General features: G+C 37.5%; 1 protein-coding gene across 1 annotated transcript in view; it reads right to left on the bottom strand.

Moving 5' to 3' along the window:
• Positions 1–8,276: 8,276 nt before the first annotated feature.
• LOC306858201 (staphylococcal nuclease domain-containing protein 1) overlaps positions 8,277–24,844 on the bottom strand; it is a 189,156-nt gene continuing 172,588 nt past the window's right edge. The window contains exons 20-24 of the mRNA XM_079398624.1: positions 24,759–24,828; positions 23,084–23,197; positions 21,515–21,718; positions 11,702–11,746; positions 8,277–9,105 (exon numbers count right to left, since the gene is read on the bottom strand). Of these exons, the coding sequence (XP_079254750.1) occupies positions 9,040–9,105; positions 11,702–11,746; positions 21,515–21,718; positions 23,084–23,197; positions 24,759–24,828 (499 nt within the window). The 3' untranslated portion in view covers positions 8,277–9,039. The remainder of the gene's footprint in view (positions 9,106–11,701; positions 11,747–21,514; positions 21,719–23,083; positions 23,198–24,758; positions 24,829–24,844) is intronic.

Raw genomic sequence — 24,844 nt, 5'->3', positions numbered from 1 at the left:
CATGTCACATGACAACCATACGTGCACGTGTGTCTTTGACTCTCAATAGAGGACTGGATCCGTCAAGCTCCATTGCTTCTTTTGAAAGTCCAGTTTTATAATGGAATCTGCTTATATGTGACAAAGGTAGGGATGTGGATGAATGAACAGAGATAAATAAGAGTTCCAAATGCCTGAAAAAACCTTCTGATGACCTTGGGAAGATAATACAGGAACAAAGCCATTAAGCACACAATACAAGACAAAAACTCTTGTAATTGCATATTTTAAAGGTCATGGGTGTATTTTTTCCTTGTTACTTTCACTTAGCACCAACATGCTATAAAATAAGAAAAAGTGCACAGGGTAATAAGCATCAGTCATGTAGTGTACGTGTAGTCCTTTTACACATCTGTGGAAGACATGGAGAGTTCATTTACGTGTATTCTTTCGAAAGGGGATACGGCTCGTTTAAAGCAGGGTAATTAGAGGGCTACCCTTGTGTGTCAATGATGAGGACGAAAAGAAAGAGAAGCTGATTGGAGAGCACTCATCCCAACATTTCCTGTCTGAATGCTTGCGAAAACGGAACCCATCTGTTTAAACAATGCACAATTACCAGCATTTAAACAGCTAAATTCGTTAAAGTGATTAGTCCTGTGTTTACCATAAGCAACACTCTGTACACAAGATAACAGGCTCATCTGCATATGCTAATTAGGGCAATTAGATATGCTCCACAGAGTAATTTCTATTCAGCCAACCTACAGGCAGTTTTAGGAGATTATCACAAATAATGAAATAATTAAATCAATCACATAAAGGCTAATATATGCGTAACAAATGGCAAGGGGCAGCCTGAGCGACAGATTTAATGTCACAAACAACAGAAATAAACCTGGTCAGCAACGGTCATTTTCTCTTTTAGGAGATTACCAGCTTCCTGATTACAAGAGTGCAATAACGATGGACCGAAACCCCTAACAGTTATTCAGCATTACAAACATCTTTGCGCTCCCTTACATGGTTGAGGTTAGAATGAGAGGATATAGATAGACAGAGGTGATCTTTATTTATGTCAGTTTTTTGGATAATTGGATGGTAAGTGAGCAAAGATGAAAGTGCATATTTTTCCGCATTGTTGTTTTTTGTTGCAGGGTGCATGTTGAAAAGAATAAACCTAGGCTTCATTGATTCTTTCCTCCCTCCATCTGTCAAGTTATTAATCAAGGCCTGCGGTCATAGAAGATGTGTGGATAAACACAGGAGTGGATCAGTTTGATTTGATGCATTATCAGTGAGCAGTGGCAGATATTAAACTGGGAACCGCCATCACTTGGATAAATACAGAAAAGGAACAGTCTCCCATCTAAAGCCCAAAGTTTACTTCAGGTTTTATGCGTACGCGAAGGTTCATGTACAGTGTGTGATGCAAATTTCGTCATCAATATGTGTTGACCTGCGTTCGCACACTATTAAATGGAGTGTACTTTGAAAGGCTGCGTTTTCAACTGTTCGCATATGCTAGCATACACAAAAAATGAAGTATAGTTTTAGACAAAGGGCGTTTACCCAACTATTTTTTGTATTTAGGCCATTCATTTACACAACAAAGGTGTTTTGAGAGATTAAAAATGCAAACATTTCAAAACGAGTTTCAAAGTTCTAGTTTTTGAAAAAGATAAACTGTAAAGTACAGAAATCCAAATTTGTGAAAACGTTTACATCATACACATGCATACTGTGTTCAGTCTAGATCAATTTCGGTGTTTGCAAGCATTTTTTAATCTGGTGGCAGAAAATGACAGTTTTAAAGTAGCAGTCTGGAAGCTGTGGAATAAAAAAATAAAAAAGGTAATTTCGAGTTTATATTTCAAAATTCTGACTTTTTTCCTCACAATTCCAAGATTGTATCTCACAATTCTGATAAGAAAAATCAACTCATTATTGTCTCTTTTCCCCTCGGCTCAGAGCTAATATCCCACACATCTGCATGGCTTTTTTTCTTCAGAATTGACTCCCAATTGTTGAGTTATAAAGTCGATTATTCTATAAAAAATATTTGCATTCTGATTCTGACATCCAAAGGCACAACAATACTTTTTTTCCTCTTATTCCATGGATTTTACTCATTTCCCTCCACTTGTTACCAGTGTTTTTCTGCCAACACAATGCACACGCAGCTGCAAGTGATGTAACTATAGCATCTACTTCAAATTGGTCTATAGAAATGTGTATGTTTGCAGGCACGTAGTGTTTCTTTACAAAAAGAAATTGCCAACTACTGGCTTAATACCGCACTTTTAGTAATTTCACAGATCTGTCTGAACAGGGTTCGTTTTTGACAACATTGTCATCTAAACGCGAAACTTCAAAAGTTTTTTCGTCTTATGTAGCCCCACAGTTCCATTAGTAGGCTCAACTACACTTTCATCAACATCAAACCAGAAATGTTTTTGATTTAAGCTTAATAATTAATATTATTAACTGATTATTAAAACTTCAAAACTACTACTGTTAAAGAAAAAACAAATATATAAAGTTATTTTTTTTTAAGTTTTTTAAGCAGTCACGGAATGTAAACCCCTAATTGGGAATCACTGGTTTAGAGAGGCACAGGAGAATGACACGTGTGTTTGAGAGCTGACTGGCAGAGCGTGGCATCTAAGACCATCAGTACAAGAAGGATAATTATAGAACGACCTGATGTTACCGTAGCAACAGAAACCACAGGTTCACATGTTCATCCCACTGTGCTGTGCTGCGTTGCTACAGAGACACCCTCCTCTCCTGTTAGCACAACTGTGAACACTTAATCTGATCATTTTAGAGAGGTGCCATGTCACCTCAAGCACTTTTCTCCACCTGCTATTCATGACACCAACTAACGCTTAAAGAAATGAGACAACGCTATTATACCAGGCCAGATAACGTAGTTTCCTTCCTCTCATGACAGTGAGAGATTAGAGTTCTATCTAACAAGTCCTCTGAGATAGGGGAGCTCACAGTGTTAGTAAACAGAAAACATAGGGACGGGAAAAATGGCTGACTTAAACATCATGGCTCTGCTTAAAACCCTAGTGAGCTGTCTTGCTGTCAACATAGTGAAGTGACTGAATCAAAATGCTCTGCATAGCAGCTACATTACCATTCAAAGGATTTTTAAAGGATTCGTTCGCTTCCTGAATGAAAATTTCCTGATAATTTACTCACCCCTGTGTGATCCAAGATGTTCATGTTTTTTTTTCTTCAGTCAAAAAAGAAATTAAGTTTTTTGAGGAAAACATTCCAGGATTTTGCAACTTCAAAGGACTCTACACGATCCCAGGCGAGGAATAAGTGTCTTATCTAGAGAAACAATCAGTCATTTTCTCATTTTTAAAATTTATATACTTTTTAACCACAAATGTTTGTCCTGCAGTAGTTTGACCCACATGCATGACGTAATCACGCACGCGTTACATAGGCTGAAGTACAGACCTAGTGTTTACAAAGCGAATGTGCAAAGAAAGTCAAACGCCCCTGAAAAAAGGTAAAACGGCAATGTCAAACGATTTTGAAGTTGGAGGAGAAAATTAGATTTTTTTCACCTTCGCTAGACGAAGAGCTAACCGTACATGACTTTTTCTAACGTGATGACAATGCATGAAGATGTGCATGTGTGGTTAATTAAAGTATATATATTTGTATTTAATTTTTTTAGAAAATGAGATAAGACCCTTATTCCTCGGCTGGGATAGAGCCCTTTGAAGCTGCATAGAATCTGCAATTTGGACCTTTAACCCAATGGTCACCGTTAAAGTCCACTAGAGGAAAATCCTGGAATGTTTTCCAGACATGACCATTATTTATATATATATATATATATATATATATATATATATATATATATATATATATATATATAAGAGCGCAAGTTTGCTGTTTTGGAACAGCTTTTGTATCAGGAACTCACCTAAAACTGTTACCTTGGTAGAGATCTCACTCTAGTTTTAAACAGATCCGGTGTTCTCAGGTTAGCAGGCATATAGCTTTCATCAAGAGGAGACTGAGAGTGACTCTCACTGACACTCTATAGATAATTACACTCTTTGTCATTTATCTCTGTAGAGCTCTGCTAATGAGAATCCAACATGACTCAGCCGACATTAATGTTCACAAGTAGACCACAGTAATTATATTCACATATGATGTGAATATATGTCCTTGATCATTTCCGAAGTTTATCCAGGATCTTTTTTTCATCCTCTGGCTGCCATGGTGATCTAACAGAATGATGAGCGAGGAGAAACAGTTATTCTGGACTCCTCTCGCTGTTCACACTGTCTGCCTCGCAGTGTGTGGCACATGGATGTCGGAGACAGAAATCCTCTTATACTGCCTCCATTAGATGTGCCCTCTTCCGAACAAGACCACACCATTTCCCTCTCTTGGCTCTCACACAGACCTCTCCTGTGCATCTGGAGGTCACTAAGACACATGGAGAACATGGAAGCAGGCTCGTATGAGCACCACACTGCCCCGAGAGATTGAGTCTGGGATCAGAGTTCGCTATTGAGTTCTAGAAGGGGTAAGAGGAAGCAACTGTGTTAAGGGTTAAAGTCAAATCCAAGAAAATATAGTGTAGTTGTTGATACCAATGTAACATTAAAGGGTTAAGAAAACCCCTTTTATTTAACCCTTTCATTATCACAGTCAAAACTTCACCTTCAGTTATTAAATATATTGAAAATTTAATTTAAAATATAATGAAAGAATTTAACATTTTGAGTGATTTTGATAGTTTTACAACACTGTTTGAAATTAATCGGAAGTGTTGTATAATATACAGGGTTTCTGCAGGTTTCATGATGGTAAATTTAAAACTTTTAAAGACCTTAAGACCAAATAAAGAACACTTAAGGAATAAGTTGGAAGGAGCACAATACTATTCTCTAAATGTATATGTTTTGTATTAGCAATGCTTCAAAGACTACTTTGGGGAAAAAAAATCAAATCAAAGGGATTTCAAGTTTTAATATTCCATTGACAGATATTTGTTCTTGCATAAACTGATTTTGTTTAATTTTTCAGAAAACAAGACTTCGTATCTTCAATTTGCATCTCAAGTAAATGTATCTTGATTTAAGGATGTTCTATATTTATACCAAGGAAGCATGCAACATTTAATGCCACGACTTTACGAATTTAAGACTTTGTGCATCAATTTTAAGGCCTTAATTTTTGAAAAAAATGCAACTTAAGACATGCAGAACGCATTAGTTTCTAACCGTAAGCAATAAAAAAAACAAATCTATAACACTTCTCGGATCTTACTATGTGGAAAAAATACATTAAGATTCTCACTGCACCTCAAGTTCATGGTTGCGCATCCATTTCTTGAATTTCTGCTGTTTTTCTGCTCTTTTGACTGATGTCAAACAAGAAATGCAGCCGAGCAACTGAACTGATCTGCCAGAATAAAATTGGCTGGAAAAAAGCTATTCTGACCTCTGATCTTCAAGCCAGTTTTGCATCTTAAGTGTGAAAAGCACATATCCATTGCATTTCATTCCTTTTCCCCTTGAAATGTAAAACTTTTTAATCAGTTTAAGAACACTGAACAAACCCAGTGACTATTTCAACGCAGTCTGCACAGAAATTCAAAGTCATTCTCTGTTGATTGTGTCTATTGTCAGCAGAAACTCGCTTATCATTGTATAAGTGCACAGTTTGAAAGACAAGCTTTGTTGAAAGTCTAGAAATTGATCCAGTGTTCGCTTCAAGGGATAGTTAACTCAAATGAAAATTGTCATCTTTCACTCACCCTCATGTCGTTCCAAGGATGTATGAATTTGATTTTTTTCTGTAGAGTACAAAAGCAGGATGTTGAAATACTGTGCTGGTCTCTTTTCAATGAGGACTGACAATTTCAAGCTTAAAAAAGCATCATAAAGTAGACCATAGGATACATGTGCTATATCCCAACTCCACAACAGCATCCTGTGAGAAACAGACTGAACTAACTTGTGAATAAACAGCTATACATTTGCCATAGAGATTTGTTTTTTTTACAGTTGGCTACATTGACACAAGTGTTGTCCTCTGTTTCCTCTCACACCCAGAGTGTCCACACCACAGAGAATACAAGAACCAGAAGGAGAAGAGAGAAGACACAAGAGTTGCAAGCAGGTGAGTCACACAACTGCATGGACCAGAGCACTCCGTGTGTAAAACACACAGACACAGAATATATTCCATGTGTACTATGGCAGACTGAGACACTCATGTAGTTCTTATCCCATGATGAAAGACAGGTTAAAACAGCAGCAGGGTGTTTCCCCTTGAGAACTGACAGATGTGAGGATGAGAGGAGAGAAACAGCTGGAAGGACAGATAAAAGTACTGAAACATTCTGGACATCTTGAGGTAAAACTTAATTTAAAACACCAAAAATTAAACATTTAACACCTGCCTGGAGAGAGAGAGAAAATAAAAGATTATGAAAGTAGAAATTAAGCAAATTGGGGCAACAAGGCAACAAATGTTAATATCTTTCACAGCTCTCCTAAATCATCTTAAATTACACTTTATTTCTCAGTATACCCACAACAAATCATGATGGAGAGTTCTAAAAATTATTTTTTTTAATGAAATTAATATCGCACAAAGCATCTTAAACTTTTTTTTCTCATCTTTTATTAATGATATAATGAAGAGAGGGCAAGAAAAAAAAGATATGGACATAAGGTGGATTTAAATGTGAATGTGAATCATCTGTGTGTTCACCACAACACTTTCTGCTGCACCATGGCTCTGATCTCAATTTTCATATTTCTCAATTTGAGTGAATATATATGGCTTTGAGTCCTTAAATTATTTAACATAAAAGGTTTAGAAAGGTCAAAGAATTGATCCAATCAAGCTGAACATTACTAGTTTCACTGAGGAAAAAAGACATGAAATGGAGATGAGCTCTGTCTTCATTTGACAAGAAAAGGACAGGATGTCCTTCTGCTAAAGGCCAAAACATATTACATGAATGTGAAGTTAGATCTCATTAACTTGAAAAGGAGTTATTTCCAGTGTTTTGACTTAATAAAGGGACATAATAAAGCTGAAACAGCACATCGGCGCAGCAATGAGGCAGAAATCTGGGCAGAACTCTGTTCTGAAAGTCATAAACTAACATTAGAGAACTACATTATACCATAATCTCATCAAAAAGCCCTCTCTCACAGAGCTAATAAATACCCTGAGTTGCACTGGGCAAAAACGGGAGATTTATGGTTCATTATTGGCAGTGGTGAACAGACATGATCATGCTTTTAGTAGAGATGACGGCCATTCAGCTAAAGCCCCAAACGCAGGCAAGTCCTCAAGCGCAATAATCCTAACCATATAGTAAGTACATGTAGTTGATTAATATTACTCCGGTCTTAAATGTAGAATTACACTGTAACAAGGACATCTTAAAATAAAGGGTAACACCATTTTAAGGTGTCCATAATACAGAATAATTACCTAGTTAATTACTTTGTAGTAGCAGTTGTACTTGCATGAAAAAAATGTACTTACCATGTAACCAAGTTATGGAACAGCCTGTACTTACAGTTTGTAATTATGTAGATGTAATAGGCAGCTACTGTTACACATGTAATAGGCCGAATCTATTACACAGCTACTTATGTAAGCAAAAGATTGTTACACGTGTGTTGCAGATTTTTTACAACGCAATTATAAATGTAAGTACACAGACATAAGCTGCTTAAAATAAAGCATCAAGATTGTACTTAAGTGTACAAGTAGCTGTGTAACAGACTCGGCCTGTTAAATGTGTGTAACAGTAGCTGCCTATCACATCTACATAATTATAAACTGTGATTACAGGCTGTTCCATAACTTAGTTACATGGTAAGTACATTTGGATTCATGTAAGAACAACGGCTACTAATAAGTACTTAATTAGGTAATTACTTTGTATTATGACACCTTAAAGTGTTACCAAATAAAGTGTAACCATAAATTTATACAAGTTTGGAACAATTTGAGGGTCAGTACATCATGACAATTTAAATTTTTGAATGAACTCTCCCTTTAATTTAAAATTGTATTTTGACAGTATTAACCATGACAGTTAATACCAAATCAATGAAAACACCAGAAATCTCGATTTCAGCATTGGTGTAGTTACTGTGTAGTTTAGTAGTAACTATAGTGTTTTATATACTGTTCTTCATGTGACAATCTGTGTTGTAAATGTTCAAAAAAAGAAACTCATCACCACCCCAACCCTCAAAACCAGTCAGACAACATGGCACTTTGCTCATTTTTATTTCTCAGATTTAAATACAATGACAGGGTCTACCTCAGAAGGAAAGAAATTCAAACACTGTTTCTGTATGGTGGGCAAGAGCGGGAAAAGAAGAAACGATGACCGTTGAGTAAACCTCACAGAGGAGGCCGAGAGACGCTTGTAAAGGTGCTGGCAGAGAAAACACGTCCTACACAAATGCCCAGAAATGTCACTGAACACTCAGATCACATCAGAGAGAGACAAAAATACGCTCAGTAAGTTCACTTGGTTAGTTCTGATCTAACTTCAAAATATCCATATATATACTGAAATATAGAATCTCATGATAAAGGAAGCATTTTCTCAGCAAGCTGTTGAGTTCACGGTTGCTCTGTGCATCCCCCTCATTTCTTTAAAAGTCTTGCCCCAAAATATAGAAATCTGATTGGGCAGATCAGGTTTGCTAGGATGGGGTTTGACAGCTGGTGATTGGCTAAAAATTGATTGGCTAACATGTCAAAATTTAAGATTAAGGTAAGTTGGTCCTATTTATCTGTAGCCTACTCGCTTTAAAAAAAATTGAAAATGACAAGAAACAAAGTCCTTGGGCAGAAGAGAGGATATGCACAGAGTATATAAAAAACAGAAAGAGGCAAATGTTCAACATTAGAAAAAATAAGAGTATACTGATGTTTTGTTGTGGGTTTTTTTTGTCATGATTCTTTTTTTGTTTTGTGTTCTCTGCGAATTAATCTTGTCTTCATCAAGGTCTTTGGAACAATGACTTAGCGGCGATACCCAAACTCAACTGCGTCATCATCACGGAAATCTCCATAACGCCAAATGTTAAGCTGCAAATGAAAAGGAAAATAATCAATTAAAGACAGAGTTAAAATATAGCTCTAACTGTACATTGTGGGATTGTCAGTCATGCAACTGGTGAGAATGTGAAAAAAAGCTCTATTACTAAAATTAATTCAGATTTCAAATGCAGTTTGGACACTTTCATTGTGGTTTGCTGAAGCTAAGCTGCCAATATAGTATTAGGTTAACACTTTATATATATATTTTAAGCACGGTAACCATGCATGAGAGACTTTTATTGACCCTGCATTGAAAGCATCATAGATTATAATGAAGACGAATCCTCAAAGCAGCAGATCGTTGATGTTTTAAATAAGCTTCTTCAATGGACACATAGGGTAAAAGAACTGCATTGAAATTTTTTTTGAAAGAGAAAAACATTTGAACCCCCCCAAATTCGAAATAACTTCACTAAAACATTTATAAATGAGGCTTCAAGTCATTTTACAGCGCTGATTCAACATCATTAAATTCTGATAAGCATTCTTGCCCATGTATCTGTGAGACTGAGGCGCAGATGGCCAGCATGTAGACAGGATCATTAAAACACGAGCTGGTCTTTAACATCATCACACCTCAGTAATAACGAGTTCTCTTTAACTCTAGTCCTTTCACATCCGGTCATGCATGAAGCTTTACCTCCAACAAATTCCATCGCAGCCCTTCTATTTTACATCGGTTTTGTCACATAAAGCAACGAAACGTTTCATTTGTGCGAAAGTGAATCGTTTCAGCTTCAGAGATTCTTTATTGAAGATGGGAAATCATTTTGTATGTCATACAGAGGCTTTTATGTTTTCTCTCCATTTCTGTCGTCGGTGTGCATGTGGCTGTTAACTCGGAGAGAATCACAGCTAATTAATGTCTATGATAATTAGCGCCGTCGTTAGCAGGGACATCATCATCAAGCTTTTGGGTTGGCATGGTTCTCTCTTCTGCTTAAGTCTTGTTAAACAGCCATTGGCTTGTCATATGGAGCAATGTTTTAGCCAAAAGACTGCTCAACGTGCACCACGCTGCATAAAAGTCAATGTTACAGGTAACAGTCAAAACCAGCTCTGAAAACAAAACTGCTCAGTTTTCTGTGTCAACAAGAGCATTAAGCAATATAGACAAGCAGCAGGGAAGGAGAGATGCAAGTAAATAATAATAATTAAGACTCTAACATGAACCGAGGATGCCTCAAATATACAATCTAGCACTAGAATGTATTTAATAAAAATAATAGGCCCTGTTTACACTAGTGCTTTTTTAAATTTTTTTAAAAGTTTTAAAATTCGTTTTAGAATGAAAACCATCCTCGTCTACACTGGCGTTTCCGCTGCTTTCAGAAACGATCTTGGTCTACACTACACAACCATAGATGTGTATAGATAGATTCCCAATTATTTAGGTGGCTGATGCGTCTACGTGCTTGGAGCGGTCGAATGGGGAATCTACCTACACATATCTATGGGTACAACGAGCATGATGTTATTTTACACGGTCGTCAAGGATACGCAGAGCAAATGTGGGCAGCCACGCCATCGTTTTCGAGAGTCTTCTTCGTTTTAGTCCATTTACACTGAAACACAACCCTGAAGTTTTAAAACTAAAACGGGGTCTGCAGCGTTTTCAAAATTCTCAGATTTCGACCACGAAAGTAGTCCCCAGCTATATCATAGGCTACTGAGCTGGGGACTACTTTCAGGCGCTGCGTAATATCATTGCGCCTGCTGCACCCGTGGTACAGCAGCAAAGTCCCTTGATTATTACGCCGGAATGAGAGTATAGTTCCTAGCCATATCAGCCTAGAAAATCACAACTTTTCATTTTCCGTCGGTCTTAGTACACGATGTAACTGCAGAAGAGTCAATCTTTAAATAGGAAAGTTATCGAAACTCTTTGGTCATTTTTGAGTGAGATGCTAATGGTCTAATCTGATTCAATGATGTATGCTAAACTAAGCTAAAAGTGCTACCGCCAGACCCAGAGATCGGCTGAATGGATTCAAATACGGTAAAACTCAACTGTGTAACTCTAGGGGAGTTGGAAAATGAGCCTATTTCCAAAAAAACGTGGAGTGTTCCTTTAATGTATACATTTGTATTTAATGAACATTAATAAAAATACAGTAAGAAATGTATTCGCCCATTGTTAGTTAATGCTATTGCATTTACTAATGTTAACTAATGGGTTGTTTGGTTGATGTTTTAATGTCATGCCAGTTTTCTTTTATCAATTATAATTTGAAATAGTATAAAAGAGCAATTAAATTTTTTTTTACTGAAAAAGATTACTGAAAATAAAAATGAAACCTTTACCCACAGTAAGCTAACTTCATACACTGATCCCATTCATTTTGTCATTTGTTGATGACGCAAGATACTATGGTGAGTTTAAAAATCTGAGGGTGGCATGGAACACCTTTCAATATCTGTGAATAGAGGTTCTTTAGCAGCAGCGTCCACTTGTTTGTTACCTAATGGGACCTTATTTTAAAGTGTTACCTATATAAATATAAATAAATGAATTGCAGCAAAATACTGTGGTCGACCAATGAGAATTTAGAGCCGATAAAGCAGAAAGATTTACAGCTCTTACCCTGGCACTCTTGGCAGATTCCTGACCATTCAGATATTCAGTCACCTACGAAAAGAAAAAGAAAAGTGCATTTAGACAGAGAAAGGCCTAGTGTTGTGTTTAACTTCTTTAACATAGCCAAACAACATCCTTCAGCATCTTCAACAAAATAAATGACACACACAAGACATTATGGAGGACAGAGATTGCTTTAAAAATGACAGCATTTTCCCAGATTGATGCTGTGCAGAATCCACAAGTCAATCACAGCAAATGCACCTTGTTTAAAGGATGTTTTAACAGACCTTCATCTTGTTGTGTCACTCCCTGATCATCAGGGTGGCGACTGGAGCCATGTGCTTGCAGAGTATGTATTCAATAATAAGTGAAAGTGTGGGTGGTTACAGCCACTAGACGGCCTGTGTGTATCTTGCTCTCTTTCTTTTCCTGCACCACAGACACGGGCCTGAATAACACTAAACATATTGACCGCTTCTGCCACAGCAAGCATTGAGAGTCACTGACTGAGGCATAGATGAGTCAGAGAGTGAGATTGTCTTCGTTTCCGGTTCAGAGCAGTATCGGCAATATCGTTAGAAAGCTGGAGAGGTCTGTGTTTTCTGAAGTACCAGGTACGGATGAGATCACAGCCGAGGATTTAATGCACAAAGATGGCAGATGTTAAAAAGCAGAGGGTGTGCTCTTTTGGCGACGTGTTTGCATGTGTGGGCTGTTATTTAGAGGGGGTTGATTGGCTGGCTGAAGATCAGGTGATTCTTCAGTGCTTTAGGACATGCATGAAAAGATGTAGAGGTACATCTGGACTCTGCAGCTGCAGACAGTAGAGGAAAGTGCAGCTAACACAGTCTCTGTCCATCAAGCATCTGATGCACCACAACATGCAACAGCACCTCGTGCACCACATTTACCCACAACAACATCATCAGTAGTTTCACAAACTCTGCTGATAGTATCATGTATGGCAGTTTATCAACATTTCAAGATTAGGGATGCACAGATATTATAGTACTGCTAAGCTGATGATTATTACTGATAAATGGCTGATATCAAAAATTTACATTTAGATTTAAATTTACAGTTTCCATTAGACCATGCGATGCAAAGTAAGTTACTTTGAATAAAAGCATCTACTAAATAATAGAATATTTTGCTGAAATCATTTTAAAGCCTCAAATGAATTTAGGCATCACAACATTATAATGTACAGCATAAATAATGGATATTATGATACTGACCAATAGTAATAAATAATAGAAAGTCCAATAAGTGATGTAGTTGTTGTGCATCCTTAATAAAGATATCATCCTATTATTAATTCCCAATCAATAGTATTATCTTGATACATTGTGACACATCGTAAAACATGCATCACCAGGTGTATTGTATCTTGTTGTAATAGGTGTACGATGTGTATAATGTTTTCAGAATGAGTAATTTATTCAGTAAAAATATTTTTTTAAACATTCTTAAAGCTATAAAAGTTATTCAGTTTTTTTTGCTTGATTAACATAACAGGCAGCAGCTGCTATATTGGCTGCTGTCACTTTAAGACCGAATGCACAGATTCAACATACTGATATATAGATTTCAGACATCAGATTTCTTTCCCAATTTTTTTACATTCACTTAAGACACAATAGACTGCACTTACATTAATACTTGCCAATACAGGCAAACTGACATTGTGTATTTGACTGAAGAGCAATAATCTGCAAAAAAGAACTGAATTCAGGATCTCATACTATCTGAGAGGCAGCTTTCGGTGTGTTGAAGTACCACATTAAATTAACTCATCTGTGCTTTATTTTCTCATTCATGAATGTTTCTTTATCACTCTAATGTGTTGTTAACTTATGAATATAGTATCACCATCATAACAGTCTGAAAACACACTTCTCCTTTCCAAGTGCCATTTCTGTGTCCTATATCCAAAGCCCTCACTCTTATGGGTTCAGGTGGTTGTGTTTTACCAATCTGCAGACTGCAACTGAGTCTTTTACCGTCTCTCGGCATGAAATGATGAAACAATGATCAGATTTGTGGTGTTCTTAGAAACACTCTATAATACCCAGTAATGCAGGCAGCCTGAAAATCAAAGCGATCAGACACAGCCGCACAGCATTCGAAGAGAACAGGTTGGACTTTGATCATCTCAGTACAGAGATTAAACAACAGAAAGATGCTGGAGCTGAAATGGCTTCTCTGTCCCAGATCAAGCCCGTGTTCAATCCACAGGGCACAGGAATGAAATGGGGTTTTTAGGCAGCGATGCGTGCCATTCAGCATGTGTCCCGGCCCGTTTGTGTGGATGAGTGTGTGTTTGATACTAGAGGAGCAGAAAATTGCCCATTCTGAGTTTAGCTAACTACTACTGGTTAATGGGTAAAGGAGCTGTCAGGAGCGAGGCATGATGGGATATGACTGGACACGGGGTGCCTGATTGTACTTTAGCTGAGATGAAACATTCTGAGACTTTGGCTGTTTAATTTTGTCTTTTTTTTTTTAATGGAGTGTCAAGTTAAAAATAACTTGAATAACTTAAATTTCTTCAGCGATCATCTTATGTCCAACTGGACTCAACTGACAAACTAATTATACATGGCTTCATTAATACCAGTTAATTTAGCAAATTCAAGACATGTTTAAGGAATGAAACAGTACAGTAACAAATATAAACCTCTATTTTAAACCCCAGATGACTTCCCATAAAATGCTATAAAGCTACAATTCTCGGTTACACTTTATTTTGATAGTCCACTTTAGACATTCTACTAACTATAAGTAACTTTGTAACTACATGTCAACTAATTCTCATTAATTTGCAACTACATGTCTACTAACTCTCAAGAGTAGACGGTTAGGGTAGGTTTAGGGTTAGTAGAATAGTGTTGTCAAAAATATTGATATTTCGATAAATATCGATACTGAAATATCTGAACGGTACCAATATTAATTTCCTGAAGTATGGATACACCGATACTAGCCGAGCTGTCACTTTCACTTCTCTCCAAAGGCGCGTGGACAAGCACCACACGTGACCGCACTCGTCTCCTTCGCTCTGGTTAAATAGCAAAAGTGAAGTGAATAGAAAGATGACTGCTCTGGTTGCTAAAGAACACAGCAGGAGCGCTATCTGTAGGGATCTATGATCTCCGCGATGCAGAGAACGCGCACGGAATCGCCGAATCCAGTCATAAAAACGGAATTTACAGTTTAACGCGGAATGTCACGGAATTTGTCAAAGTTTGGATGAATTAATCAAAAGTAGGTCATTACACTTAAATCAAATCGCGATATGGACTAGTATCTGTAAATATTAAGCTGCAAAAGTGGATTTAAATATGAATCCTGCATGTTCTGCGCGTCTCTGTGAATGTGCTGCACGTGCGGCTGTGTTTACTAATGTGGCGCTCGCGGTGTTTTCAGCGTCTGCCGTCTCAATGAGGACATAAATACATCAACAATATCTCCAGAACTGATCTGAAAGGCACTTTACGAGCATTTTACCATTTAATTTGAGTAAAACTAGCATCATATCATACACACACAGAACTTTAGAAGTATTCACGGCAACCCGTCAAAATAAAAGTTCAGTTTAACAGCCTATTAAAGACCGTGTGCCAGAAATAGGCTATATTACTATTATTTAGTAGAATGTACATAATACTACTACTTACTACTGCTATTTTTTTTAAAAGAAATAATCACAAAATATTAAAATTTTAATAGTAAATCCCCTTCATTTGCCAAAAATGTAAATGTTTAATTTTCATTAATTCAAATATAAATGAATTAAAATAGTTTTATGCCTTCATCTGATATCCAGTAAAATTTAAATACACAACACAGAATTTCTGAGGGGGAAAACACATTTCATAAGGCTACTGTAAGAATAAATAAACATTGTTTGTATTCAAATAATAGACATGCTAAAACACAGAATTTGGTAACAATAAAACATAAGGTGAGAAAAAAATAAAACATTTCATACGGCCCTAAATGTGTCATTTTTGTTACACTTTTAATAAATTAAATGTTAAATTGTATATTTTTTATGATTTTAATGAATTAGACATGCTTTTAGATTAATAGCATTTAATTTGACCATTAAAAAAAAGAGTCCAGAAAAAATTTAAACGGAAAAAAACGGAATCCAGAAAAATTAAAATGGAAAAAATTGAATGTAGAAAAAAATAAAACTGAATTTGGGGAAAAATAAAACGGATTTCATAGGGCCCTATATCTGGAAATATTTTGGTTATGAAGCAAATGAGAATATCAACAAATAGAACTTTGGATTTTAATTAGTACATGTATTAGTAAACGTTAGTTTCAATTAACATTTAACTAAGATTAATAAAAGATTAATAAATAAATCAACAAATGCAGTACCTCAAGACATTTTTTTGTTCATGTAAAATATACCGCATGTTCTCGACTTGTTACATTTATCTTTAAATTAAAAAAATTACCCCCTTAATATTGTGGCAGTTTTTTTCTCTGTGGTATCGAAAATGGTATCGAATATCAATATTTTTCAAGGTATCGTATCGAAGTTAGAAATTCCAGTATCGTGACAACACTAAATTGACATGACAAAGTTTCTTATAGTCAGTATGTAGTATGTTGTGGACCCATCAAAATAAAGTGTTAGCAGATATTAAGCAGACAGTCTACTAATACTCTAATGACTGCTAGTTGACATGTAGTTGCAAAGTTACTTACTGTTAGTAGAATGTCTAAAGTGGACTATCGAAATAAAGGGTTACCCAATTCTCATAGGACAATTTCATCACATAACAACCGTAATAAAAAATACTACACCTCCCTTGGGCTTTATCATCTGGATTGTACAACTCAATATCACCAGAATATTAGAGTGAGAAAGAGAGATTACAGTACAGATTACAGAGATTAACAGTGCTATGGTTTCAGCAAGCCAGTAATAGCACCACAGGTTTGTAGAACATCTCTGGCAGAGATCAGACCACCTTTCATGCCTTAATTAGACCGTAATCTCCAAGGGAAGGTCATTATACAGCAACAAGGCCTACAAACTCTTTCTGAAATAAATCCAGATTTTAGCCCTTTTAAATCAACAATCTAAAGCCGGGCTCACACTGTGCGATTTTTAATAGTCTTTTGCGATTGTTGCTTGTCACACTGTACGAACATGATCCCCATGTCAGACTGTAGGATCTCAGTTGCCTTAATGTCAGACTGTACGACAGTCAAGACACGACAAAAACGGACGTACTCAAGAAGACTTGTCCGGAGTTTTACGTCATCAATACGTGACCCACGTTCTCTCGCTATAATGGTAGCTAGCAAACAACAGCAACGTGTAGCGTTAGTTTTATTAATTACATGCCTTGATGTTAAAAAAAAAAAACGAAAAAGACGACGTGTGTGGAGCAAGTCATGGCTGGGCAAAAGAGGACTTTATGGACTTCCAGTTCTACAGAGCGAACTTGAGGTAATTTTGTTATTCGAGTTTAAACATCCTGCCCCTTAATAAATAAACTTTAAGTAAACTTTACTTTGTACATATATTGTTTTTACAAATAATGAATGGTTTGAAGTTGTCGCGCTAATTGCGTCATCAAGTTCAGTGTTCCTATTGGTTCTTGGTTTGACGGTCGTCGTAGGAGATGTCACACTGCAGGAAAGTGTCTGAAATCTTCCGACACTGCCAGAATTTAATCGGAGGGAAAAATTGATCGCAACGGCCATTAATCGGCTGTCGGTGAACATGTCAAACCAGCGATCTAGACAACCGATTTTAGCCTAGGATTATAGGAATCTTTTAGGATTTTAAATTTGTCTCAGACGACCAAATCGTGGCCAAAATCGCACAGTGTGAGCCGGGCTTAAGTCTATACTGAATGCTTAAGGAGAATCTCCCAGAATAAAATCTGCAATAAGACTGACTGCATTCTATGACTGTTAACGCTAATTGGTATGTGAGCTTGTAATTAGCTTGTAAAACTAATGAACGTGAAAAGGCACCAGTGTCACTGATGGTACACTACAGTAAGCATAAGCTTAGCGCTGATGTAGCATAAATACAACGAACCTCTGTTTCAAGCCCTGCGAGCTGTCTACTGCCTAAATAGACAGCTACCTAGACACCCTTTTTTGCATTAAATAAAAATTATGTATAATTACTTCTCTTGACTCCTCTGTCATCTTGGATTAAGTTGATTTCACTGATCTTGTTGTAGTGCATTACTGCAGACCTTGTTGGAGCAGCCTTTGCATGAGAAGCCCACTAAAAGCCCACCAAGCTTTACATGCAGAAGCAGCACTACTAAACTGACCTCAGGGCAGTTTGACTTAACGTGAATTCGCCCCTTTCAATCACAGCCCATCCGATAACACACAGACATCTCATCCAGCATGCCAAGACGAGGAAGAAAATCAGAGACAGACTGACACACAAATAAAAAGAGCAGTGTTTGACAAACACAGGGAGGGAAATGACACATTGATTTCAACTATCGATCCCGAGAACTGATGAAGCTCATGCACACTTATCGGAAGGCCTGCGTTATCCGTGCGCAGGTAGAGAGAAAGAGAACCGGTGGGCTTTATCTGTCACTCTCTCCCTGTCAGACAGACGTTCCCATATCTGACTCCTACTTTCACTCTAAAGATTTCCTTTCCCTTTTTTGTTCTTCTTATACAGATATTCAAGGACTCATTTCTCACTAGACCACAGTGAATGTGACGGACTGACTTGACGTATGGACTCTGGTCTGGAGACTTCAGCAGAGTAAAGATTTGCTGATAGCAGGAAGTCAGGTGTCAAGCATGGCAGATACCCTTCAGCAGCAGAGAGGACATTGGGAAAAAAAGATCACAAAGCACAGTGTGTTTAAAAGGAATAAAATATCTCAAGACAGACAAAGGGGTTGGGGGTAACGGGTGGGATGGCAGCGTGTATTATGAAGGCAGAGTAAATAATCACTGCGTATTAACAGTGTTTTAATTCACAGCTAATTTACTAAGGAATGAAAGATTTGATCCATTGCTTCGTCTTTAATTGTGCAGATTATGATTTATCACACCGCTTTCACCGACATGCAAATTTCCAAACTACATCCTCCTGCACACAGTGTACTGCACTGGAGGCCAAACCAGCAGCAAGAAAAGATGGGGAAGGAGAGAGAGAGAGGACAGAGAAAGAGAGCGTGAGTGGGAGAGATAATGAATGAGAAAATGAATGAAGGAGAGAGTGAGATGAGAGAATCTTTATGAAAAAGCCAAGGGTGAAAGCAGAAGGCAAGTGGCATGGCGCCACCACACTATACTAAAGTGCCAATGCTAGCCAGACTGTGGACTCGATCTGGCATACAGGATGTGCCCTTCATGTGCATTTACTGATGATGAAATGTAACAACAGTGTAACAAGATTCATAAACATACAAGTCTGCATTAATGGCAGGAAAAGTGGCACAGACTGTTTTTGGAAAATATACTACAATGTTCAGATGATGGAATATTTCCATGTTCAATTCACTAATTTCTGTGCCACTAGCTTCACCGAATGTAATGGCAAAGATAATGTTTCCTGAATGTGATCTGCCATTGGTTGGTCAAACAGATAGTCCCGCCCATAATCTCATGCCATTGTTTGAGCTAATGTTGTGGCGTTAGGCTGATCTGGATGCTCAAATACTTTCAGTTGACAGGCAACCTAGAAATGTCTAATTTATAGCCATGTTTATATGTCTCAAAACTACTGGAGCGTTCTTTGGATGTACATTGAGGATCATGCTGAACTAAAGCATGTGTACAGTATTTGAGGTACAGTATGCCTGAGCACAAGTGTTTCATATCTATGTGAGTGAGAAACAAGAGCAGAAGTGAGTGCTACTGAAGTCAGATAGCTCAGCTCTATACATGCACCTCAAACAACATGTTAGCGTAATAGAAAATGAAGAAAGAAAGCGTGAGGGAGTGTGAACCAGAACAGCAGTGTTCCTATGGGAACAGGGAAGCGGTGGACCTGACGTGGCTGTCACAAATACCTTCCATATGCTCAGAGTCTACAAACCGCTTCAAGTTCATCACAAGCAGACTGCCAAGAACAAACCTGTGTGGTTTGATTCAGGAGTAAAAACAAATTACATCAGGGTGGCAGAGGGTCATAGGATAAATACCTGATCAAAGAATGGGATCAAATGTCTCAAATCAAACTGAAGATGAAGAGTTAGTAAGCAATTAAGAGTCTCATCTCCAAGTGCTATCAGATAAAAAACTATAAATGAAAGTTTCCAGAGTTTCAGCTTGTTTAAATGTGTAAACTAGGGCTGTGTAATTTAGTCTCAGTCTTAGTCTTTTAAATTAGTCTTAGTCCCATGTAAAATGTACTTTTTAGTTATAGTCAACCTTGTCCTGTTTTTGCTTAGTCAAGTTTTAGTCAACTAAATGTGTTTCTCTCTCTCTCTATAGCTCAAAATTATAAATCGCAATGGTTGTTGTCATTTGAGAAATTTATTTTTACATTTCAGGTATTAAACTTTCACCAATAAGCACAAACCATCTGAAGTGTGAACACACACGATTTATTTTACCTCATCTAGTGCATTGATTTATTATAGGCCATTTAATACATAAATTAATATCATAGACTTGGATATACACTCTGTAAAAAAAAAAAAAAAAAAAAGTCGAGCTCTCATGAAAGAACACAGACTGTTTGAATGACACTTTCATTTAAACCGAACATCTCACAAGGAGATCGCTAAACTTTAGCTTGTTTGTTGGTGTTTTCAGATCATCGACAGCACTTCTGTAATGAAGAGCGACTGCGTACTCTAAAAATTAAGCAAAGCTCTTAATATCTGGCAACCACAAACAAAAGCTTGCATAGTAGAGGCATGCACAGCAGTCCGCAACAATATTTTGTCAAATTTTTTTAGTCGAAAATAAAAATATTTTTGTATAGTTTATTTTTTTAAAAATACATTTAATCTCATCTTTTATCAGCAACGTTATTGCATGTTGAAAGTTATCATTTATTGACCTTACTGTCATCTCGTCATCGTCTTGGTTTACTCGTGAGAAAAAAAAAAACTTGTCAACAAACGGTTTTCATCATAGTTTTCATTAATGAAATTGACACCACTGTGTGATTAAGTTATAATTATAGTATTAGTGTTGTAATTTTACAATAGCACTGAATGAATACAATTATTTATTTTACAGTGAAATATTACAATAGTATTTTTTTTTTTATATTTTAGCAATAATGAATACGACAACCAAAGTTTTGGGGCACATTGTGCATCCATAGAAACAAGCATAACAAATATGGAGCTTTTAAAAACAACTTTAAATAATCAATTTTCATCAGAAAATTATTTTTCTTTCCTCTAGCTGTGCAGCCCTAGAATAAACTAATCTCTGACAGTAAATACAGCTTTTAAATATAGAGATCTAAAAGCTCAAACTATTGAATTAAGTCTTCTAAGGTCCTGAGCAGCAGTGTGTATGTATGCGCTTGACACAATGTCACAAATGAATGCAGTAAGTTTGAAAAATTAAGCATTACATAACAGGAAAGGATAGAGCGAGACGGATAGAGCGGATAACAAGGGGAGAACGAATGGTCAGTGCTTCATAATAATACAAAATGGCTGCCGTCAGAGGCCCTGCTGTGAAACAGCGAGGTGTATTTCAGGGCACATAGATTACAACAGATCCCAGTTAAAGTTAATGCCACCTCCGGCTCAAACTAGCTGACCAGTGGCTACACGCTTACTATTTGGGTTCTTGTATTTAGATGCGTGTGTGTTTGTCACTCACCATCTTCTGTAGGTGCTTCTCTTTCCGTACGTCCACCATGACGAGGCCTTCTTTCACTAGACCCAGACCCACGTCATCTTTCGAGTCAGTGAACTGCAGCGTGACGTGCGGGCAGACAGCTCCACTGTATTCCACGTTCAGCAGACACTGTGTGTTTTGAATGTCCCTGACCACACTGTCCACAGCATCGGCCCGTGCGTCTTCCTGTGGGTGAGGTCATCATAAGAACATGTCACATATCCATCCATCCAAAACCAGGTTTCATTTCTACAAACTGCCCACAACACAAACACTTACAATTTCACACACTATTGATAGATACTTCAAAGTCCTCAGTGTGTGCTCTGAGCCAATCAGACTCCATCGTTCATCAAACTCTCCAGCTACGGAGTTGCTCATTCATCACACTTACACACACAAGCACTGCGATAATGATAAATGTAGATTTGCAAACAAAAAACAGATCAAAATACCTCCACACCAACACGTTTCACAAATGTTCGACGCACAAGGTGAGAGATACAGATCTGATCTTTCTCGCTCTCATACACACACACACTTTGCTCTTGTGAGCCAACCCAGTCTCCATGACAACCTCAGAGCATGTTCCCCTTGGGGGGAGTTATGGTGGGGGTACAAGATACAGAGGCCATCCGAAACGAGAGAAAGAGACAGAGATAGAGAGAACAATGTGCCTACCTCAAAAGATGGACAAGATCACAAAACAACAGCAGTATTAACAGGGCAGGTGGCATGATGCCGCACCTACACACACAAACACACACCTACACACGCACAATCGAGCTCCGCACACAGACCAGGTCGAAAACTTACTTTCATAAGCATTTCCTCGCACAATTTAACTAACAAAAAGGCTTGAACTGGAATATCAGCATTCTAGCATACTGCTTACTGTTAAGTAGATGTTGAGTATATAGGGTACCGTTTTATTTTTTCTTAGATTCTGTTTTATTTTCTTCCAAATTCATTTTTTTCCATTTTAATTTGCCTAGACTGTTTTAATGCTTAAATTAAATTATTAACCAACAAGCATGTCTAATTAGTTGAAATCATGAAATTTACACAATTTAACAGCAATTTGTTTCAAAAATTACATTAAGGCCCTATGAAATACGTTTTTCAAATTCCGTGACATTCTGCGTTATACAGTAAATTCCACTTTTATGGCTGGATTCCAAGACTCCGTTTACGTTTTCCCCATCACAGAAATCATAGGACCCTAAGTATAGTACGTTACATCACATGAGCTCATTACGTACAAAAATAATTAATTCAATGTAGTGTGCTTTACACTTTTTACACTGACATACTTTACACTTGAAGAGTATGGCTATTCTATGCAGAAAATTAGCATACTTTGCAGAAATACAGTAGTATGCCATTCCAACAGCTAAACTAGCATAATGTGACTCATAATTCCTGTCTTTTATAACACGGATGTGACTATGTTGTGCGTGCATGCGCTGTGTCCTACAGGACCCGTTTGAAGGCCACGTTGCGTGATGAATCACACGGGAGTGCGCATGATGTGTTTGTGCAAGAACTTACATCCTGTGGGACCTGAATGAAGGCAAATGTGTATTCTGTAGCCTGTGGAGGAAGCGTACGCGTGCTGAAGGCTGGAGGAAGGGCTGCAAGACGCGTGGAGGATAATATCTCTCTCTGAAAGGACAAGAGAGAGAGAGATCGTCACATTGTTGTGTTATAAAACAGGCTTCATACCTTTCATACACTGACTGTCTGTACAAGGTCCTCATTAAACGGAGGAGGTGTGAGTACAGCACAGCAGATAAAAGCAAAGTCAAGGATAACGCTCAACTCCTCCACATGCCACACTCAAAGCCAGCAACACAATATGAGAGACACACACTCTCTACTGGGTCGCAGTTGAGCGCTGTGGTCATGTGTCTTTAGTGCAGAACATGTGAACGCAGCAGGCTAAAGAGGCTGGTTAGCACTGAGACGCCACGAAGGCTCGTTTCAGCTTTGAGAATGAGAAATACAGGCAGACAGAGAGACTAGAAAATGGAAAAACAGACAGAAGACAGATGAAAGTACAAAGTAAAAAGACTGGCTTGTTCTACGTGGGGGGTTATACAGCAATTCTTCAGAGGAAGAGAGGCGGGAACACACATCAAGCACACAGTGGGCCTAGAAATATTTGGGCACAATGTTTGAATGTCAATGTATTTCTCTCTATTAATGTTTCGTAGAAATGGGATTAGTAAATGTAATAATTAAAGCAAGGCAATTTTAATCAAACAATATGTTTAAAAATCACAAAACAAATATTTTTCTCAGAATGAAGACAAAGAATTTCTGGCTGTCAAACTTGAGTGGATCATGTTCATAATGTGATGAACTCTGATTTAATATAGTAATCAGTTGATTAAAAGTAAAAGCACAAAACTGACTCATAAGTAATAATAATAAAATAAATCTCTAGAAAGTTAACATCTCCAAAGTTACATGTATTTCATAATATTAAATAGAATGTTTAAAATGTCATATTATATGTATATTAAAGCAGATTTTGTTGCATTTATGATCTGCTACTTTGTCTACATTGCCAGATTGTTATATGAAATCTAAATTACAACGCTTAGACCAAAAGAGGAATTTAGGCCTTTTAATGGCGCATTAAAATAAAGATCTGTCCCTCAAGACACTGTCCAGCGAAACAGAGTGATTGAGCAGAGATGGAAGGCAATAAACACTGATATCAGATTCAGCACAATGCTCTTGCACCAAGGGTTAAGATATGTGGGCAAAGAGAATAAAAGAATGAGGTGGAGAGTCTGTGAATAGAGAAGAAAGAGGAAGGCACAGGGAATACAGAGATGAGAGAAAAGGCCTGTTGTGTGAGAAATGTTCAATCACATGACCACCTGCATCTTTTCTCTTGTGCTGGCCTGAAGCCTTCTGCCCCGGGCACAAAAACAGCAAAGCATGCTGGGTACTGCAACCTTCAAGCTGCTTTTAAGCATACTAACATTATTTCCCTTGCAAAAATGCATTTATTATGGATTTATGGAGAGGAATTGTTTTCCACATGTGTGGCATTTTGACTGATGGATTCAGTGCTGGCTTTTGAAAGCACATGCAGTATTTTAAACAATTCAGAACATTCATCAGTCAGCGCCTTTCTAAAGAGACACTCCACTCAGGAGATGCTGTGCTACATCCAGATTACGCATCAACCTCCCTGCAAGCAGATACTCACGTTTCCATAGTCGATGTAGAACACGTGAACCTTTGCTGGAGATTCAATTTTCTCCACGCGAGCTCTGTACCTATGGAGAGACAGAG

This window comes from Barbus barbus (genome assembly GCF_936440315.1).
Source record: "Barbus barbus genome assembly, chromosome: 39".
Classification (NCBI taxonomy): Eukaryota; Metazoa; Chordata; class Actinopteri; order Cypriniformes; family Cyprinidae; genus Barbus; species Barbus barbus.
The sequence above is the reverse complement of the archived record's forward strand: the minus strand, read 5'-3'. Positions and strand labels throughout refer to the sequence as shown.